We start from the raw sequence: 6,129 nt of genomic DNA on the forward strand, positions 1-6,129 counted from the left end.
TATTAATTTTAAAAGAACAATTCTTAATTTTAAGTGCACATCTTTAGTCATTTTAACTTCATAATTGAAATTTTCTCGTGAGTACTAATTCAATTAAGAAAAATAAAAAATATATTTTAAGATAATAAATAATAGTAAAATTGTTGTTTTATTTTAATATATTAAAATAATTTTTAAATATTCAAAATTAACAGATATTTTAGAATCCATCTATGATTTAGTAATTAAATTTTTTGGTTTTTTTTCTCAAAATAAAAAAACTAATTAAAGTTTTATAACTCTAAAAAGTAAATAAACTTTAATAAAAATACTTCTCACATTATCATACGTGTGCTAAAATTCATCATGTATAATGCATTTGTTCAACGGATAAATTACTTTCATTTAAGTTTATATTTTTTTTTTTTATCACTGAATTCAAAAAATATAATATTTAATTATTTTTATTTTTATTTAATTAAGATGTGATTTTATTTATTTTTATTTAATTAAGATGTGGTTATTTGTTTTATCAATTTTTAAATATTTAGTTATCAAAAGTTTAACTATTGTTAGGGAAAAAATAAATTAAAATAACCGGGTTTTAATTAAATGAAATTGATCTGGTTTACCCTTATTTAAAATATATGTTTAGGCTTTAGATATGACGCACTAATTATTGTATTCACTCGAACCCAAATAGGGTAAAACTGTAAGGCGACCCTCTCATGGGCAACTGAAGTGTGTAAAGAAAGGGGGCTGAATTGTGAAATTAAGTTACTTGCATCAGAATGAAGGTCAACCACCTGTATTTCCACCAGTGATCTGACAGAAATAAGCTCAATATCATATATATTTACAAATATATCACCGTTATTTCCCAAAATGACCCCCTCCCTATTCTGGAATATCACTCAGTTTAGCCCTGAACTTTCTCCTCCCTCTCTTCTCATCACCATCACCGCTGAGGGGGGAGGCAACTTTCCGGCGAGGAGAGTCGTCGGAGAACGCGAAAGGAATAACAATTTTTCAGTCCTAGAACTTTAGCTGGCTTTGACAGCCAATGCGGCCATCTCTTGGGCTTGTAAAGGATGTTTAAGCCAAGCCAAGGGCAGAGCGAAGTAAAGTTGACCGGGTTGAAGCTCCTCCTCTTCCTCGATAGCTGATACGACGTCATCAAAGTCCATTTCATCTGAGTTGCAGATGAAACGCATTGGGTTCCTTTGCAGTACATAAGAAACCTTAACTGGATAAGGGAACTCTTGTAACCTTCCGTCCTCAAGTATCAGTTTATCCGTTGCTACATGTGTTAAATCGCACTAACTAAAACTACCCATTTTCGGATTCCTAGATTCTTTTAGTAATGTCGATGTTGTTGTTATTTTGGAACTGAAACTCAGTTGTTTTTTTTCTTTTTGAGTTTGCTTTGAATTCGTTCATGAATGGGATAGGGAAGGAGAAGTTTATATAGAGGAGAGAAACAAGGGGCCGAGGAAATTGGACCATGTTGCCACGTAGGAATTTGTCGTGACATGGTAATAAGCATTTTTATGGGAACGCATTGGTTCGCATGGTAAATATGTTATTAGTTTTGTTATTATTTTTTAATAAAATCGATAAAAAATTATTTAAAAAATTATTATTTTTACTTAAAACATTAATGTTTTTTAATATTTTCGGTAAAGTGTTCAATAATAACAAAATCGGTAGAAAAAAATAATAAAATCGATAGCGTTTTATCACATATGTTAACAAAATCGGTAAAATATCCAATAATAATAAAATCAATAGAAATAATAATTTTTTTTAATAATTTTTACCAATTTTATTAAAAAATAATAATAAAATTAATAATATATTTTCTTAATCGTATACTAAATATGCGACACATAAACTTTCTCGGTTGCTAGCCTGTAAGGTGGTGGTGGTGACAGGTATAAGTATTGAGGATCGGTGTCCTTGACATAATCGTTTCTAAGATTATTTATTTATTTTTACTTTGCACTTTCACTGTCGTTCTTTTTTTCTTTTGTTAGAATGTTCTCTTTTTCTCTTCTTTTTTGAAATTATGTACTTTCAACTTAAATGATTTATTGTTAATAAGTTATGAAGGAACAATGCCACTGGGGTTAGCATTAATTGTCAGTTCAAATGAATTATCTAATATTAATGTATTTTATTAATCAAATCCAGTCATACTTTGAATCTTGATTTGTTCTTGTAATTTATAGATACGATACTACAATTCATGAATACATCCAACTGCTACTTCTAAACTAAAGGCCAATTGAAGAATTTGAATACGACCAAACTATCAACCTTGTTTTGGTACGACACTTTAATCTTATATTCAATTTGTATTGAGTTTATTCATATTTACTTTGAACAAATTATAAAATTTATTCCGATTTGTTAATTTAAATTCAAATAATTTATATGCAACTACGCAGTGCCAACAGAAAAAACATGATCTGGGTCTGCCGCTGCTCGGTTGCCGTGGGTTCGACCCCAAAGCGGCAAAGCCTCCTCTTACGCCGGTCATGTCCTTTATTTCATTTTATTATTTTATGCGCTTTCCTTATTGTCGAAGCTAGGACAATCAATATTTTTTTATTAAATAATAATTTAAACAAAATTTCACAAAAACTTATTATAAAAATATATTTAAACGATTTAATATTTTATTTTATTATATCAAAATCAAATGACAATTGATTTATTCATTTTATTTTTCTAATGAGCTGTTTAGCCTCGGTATTTTTGAGTTATGTCTATCAATTTTTTCTTACTTTTTTGTTTGTTTATATTTTTAATAGTTTGAAATGATTATAAGATAATATTTATTTAAAAAAAATTTAATTAATTGACAACATATACATATCCTATAGACACAGTTACTCGAACCCATAACCTCTAAGAAGAATAACATTATCTTTTACTGCTTAGGTTATTTGATAAGTTCATTTATCTAAAAAATGAAAGAAAAACGAAAGAGTAAGAAAAATAAAATATGAAAGAAGATGAAAAAAAAGATTCACGGCACATATTAATTGGGTATTTTTTTAAATGAAATATCTTTCATAAAAACTAACAAAAAAATTAAAAATAGAAACAGAATAATATATTATGCACTTATTTTTCTTAAAGAAACTTTAAACATATAACACAAAAATATATATATCATTAAAATATTTATTTATTTTAAATAAATCCAATAATAATAACAACAACGCACATTTGGTAGAAAAACCTTGGAGCATTCCCATGAAGCTTCCTCCACTGGCAAGAGCATGAAGCTCTCTGACCTTTTTTTTCTTTCAATAATAAACAGTGTACGGTTGTCATGCACATTTGGTAGGCCCTTTGAAGCAAATCAAATTATTGGATTGTGATTTCAAGTTATTGAGGATCGACAAAAACATTTGTTTTATGCACATGTGTGCATAATTGTTGTGGTTCCCAATACCACACAGAGAATGCAGGAAAATACAAAAGAATAGGTAGAGAGGAGGAGAAACTTAGATTAAGAAGGAATACTTTTTTAGAGTTTTTTTCGTAGTCCCTTCTGTTTACAATCAGCTTCCTATTTATTCACTATCATTCAGAACCTGACAAAATCTTTTAATGCCTTTGGGGCTCTTCTCTCTCTCTCTCTCCTTCCTCGACGTAATCCAGGGATTTCCTCAACCAAATGATCCAGCTCACCCCTTCCTTCCATCTCACTGGAATGTTCCAGCTCAGCATGATCGTCTAAATGAGTTTCACGCGAGGTCCCTGCAGTGTCGACTGCAACAACAATAAATGAAATGAAGACATGAAATATTTTGACTCCAATGATTTATCTAAATTATCTTAATTTTTTAACCCGAGTTCATCTTAAACATATCTTATTTTACATTTTCACAGCATTTAAGAAGACATTTCTAGATAAATAATTGAATATGAAGAAATTTTACCCACAATCCAACATAAACATATCTCAATCATAGTTGAATGGTCTAAATTAAACATTTCAAACTTTTAGTCATAGTTTGAAAACAATAGATTTAGTTATTGTTCTTTAATTTATTATTTTAAATTTTTTTAATTTAGTTATATTGTCCTTATATTGTTTGATCCGGAACTGAAATTTCCAACTTTGAAATGTATAGGATTAAAATAGACCAAGTTTAATATAATGACCAAATATACAACTGTTATGTATCCAAGGACTAATGCCAGATTTTGACCAAACCTTTATGTGAATTATTCTATGAATAAATATTTATGGCCTTGCTAAGATAACCCCATGAATAAAAGGCTCAAAGCCTAACTATAAGCGCTATACAATCTCTTCACAGGAATAACCCAGCCCAAACAATGAAATAATGCAGTTTACCTCAAAAATGGGTTAACTATGTAATTAGTACCTAAACTATCAGTTTTAGTCTGTTTTATTACCTAAACTTTTAATTTTTTAAAAATCATAACTAAAGTTTAGTTTTTGTTATATTTTAGTATCTCACCGGTAAAAACTTTAGTTTTTTTTATTTTAATGTTAAATTTTGAAAGTTTAAATACTAAAACGGACCAAAATTGATAGTTTAGATACTAAACGCGTAATTTTTTTAACGGAGAGTACTAAAATCAAATAAAAACTAAATATTGTGTATGATTTTGAAAACATAAAAATTTAGATACTAAAATAAATTAAAAACAATAATTTAGGTACTAAATACGTAGTTTACCCAATAAAAATCAACCCAAACTAATAAATCTAGTTAATGGCATATATATCTGGGAAAAATGGAGATCATTCACTTTAGGAGGATTTCTCTCAGACAAATGCCTCGATTTGTCGTAACGTTTTGAAAGAATGGAAAAGCATCGGACTCGTCATCATACTGAAACCATCACTGAAAAATCCTTCGTATGCATCGATTTAACCACAAATACCTCACCATGAACGAAAGCACACAAAGAAATCTAGCTTCACAGCTTCCTAGCATTTTTTTTAATTCGGGGAGAAAACAGTAGAAGAATGTTTTGCCTCGGTTTGGAGATAAACATCACATTTTTCATTTTATAGGCAAAATGATTTAGGGTTAGTTTGTTTGAATCTTCAGTCCCTTGTGGCTTTGGGTTTAACTTGAATCGTGAGTCGGGTTTAGATCTAAGGTGACTTTGATGGGCTCAAGCCCCAAAAAATTATCCCAAAACAGTCTTTGAGGGCCCAATTATGAGATCTAATTATTCGTATTCTGCTAGCCTGGTACTGTTCAAGGATTGGATGGAAACCTTCGGCAGTTGAGATTGAAAATGGTAAATAGGCTAGTTTGAAGATGCTTTTATGGGCAAATTTTCTACATACCTGATCTATCGTGCTAATTTTACGGATTGAAAAGTGAAATAATTTGAAATTAGGTGACTTTAATTTGATATTTAATTAAATATTGTTTAAATATTACCTATATCTATATTTTAGTAAAAAATGGAAAGAATTCCATGCTGGTTCTTATGCAAATAGTGCCACTTTTATTGGCATAGCTTAAAGAGCCCTTAAATGAGTTGTGTTTTTCTTCTTCTTAAGGGTAAATTACACTCATAGTCACTAGAGTTTAATTAATTTTTAATCATTAAATTTTCCAAAGTTATATTATGATCACTAGCGTTATTGATCAATTGCAATATGATCACTGTCAGTAATCTCTAATTGTATATTACAGTGTGGCACGCTAATAAAAATTATTAACGTCTAATTTGGTCTCTAAACTATAACTAAAACACAATTCTAATCCTTTAACAAATGATCCTTTTAACTAAAATTTGAAAGCAATAGAACTACAGAGAAGAGAAAAAAATGTAATCAAGTACATGGCTTAGTTAAATTTTGGCATAATAATAAAATTACCCCAATGTCCCCTAGGGATGAAAATCATTAGTTGACTAACGATCAATACTTCCTATTGATGTAGCAGGTCCACATATGTTGCCACGTCAGTAAAAAAATTAAAACTATTTGTAAATATATTTTTATAAGTTTATATATAATTAATTATAATTATAGTTTACTCTTAAATTTTTTTATTGAAGTGACATCACATATGTACTTGTCACATCTCACATGAAACATTGACAATTAGTCAACTAATAATTTTTATTTAACCAATG

The 6,129-nt window shown here is 29.1% G+C and overlaps 1 protein-coding gene and 1 non-coding gene across 2 annotated transcripts; both read right to left on the reverse strand.

The window, feature by feature from the left end:
* Window positions 1–942: 942 nt before the first annotated feature.
* Window positions 943–4,007, reverse strand: LOC120216492. The gene is made up of 3 exons (XM_039213900.1): window positions 3,998–4,007; window positions 3,685–3,765; window positions 943–1,279 (listed from the first exon to the last, which is right to left on the reverse strand). The coding sequence occupies exons 1-3, from the start codon at window positions 4,005–4,007 to the stop codon at window positions 1,023–1,025; spliced, it is 348 nt and encodes a 115-aa protein (XP_039069831.1). The 3' UTR covers window positions 943–1,022.
* A 783-nt stretch (window positions 4,008–4,790) lies between these two features.
* On the reverse strand, window positions 4,791–4,880 carry LOC120216544. The gene has a single exon (XR_005525063.1). It is a non-coding gene; the product is annotated as a small nucleolar RNA SNOR75 (small nucleolar RNA).
* Between the last annotated feature and the right edge of the window lie 1,249 nt (window positions 4,881–6,129).

Source organism: Hibiscus syriacus, unplaced genomic scaffold (assembly GCF_006381635.1).
Source record: "Hibiscus syriacus cultivar Baekdansim isolate YM2019G1 unplaced genomic scaffold, ASM638163v2 tig00110160_pilon, whole genome shotgun sequence".
NCBI lineage: Eukaryota > Viridiplantae > Streptophyta > Magnoliopsida > Malvales > Malvaceae > Hibiscus > Hibiscus syriacus.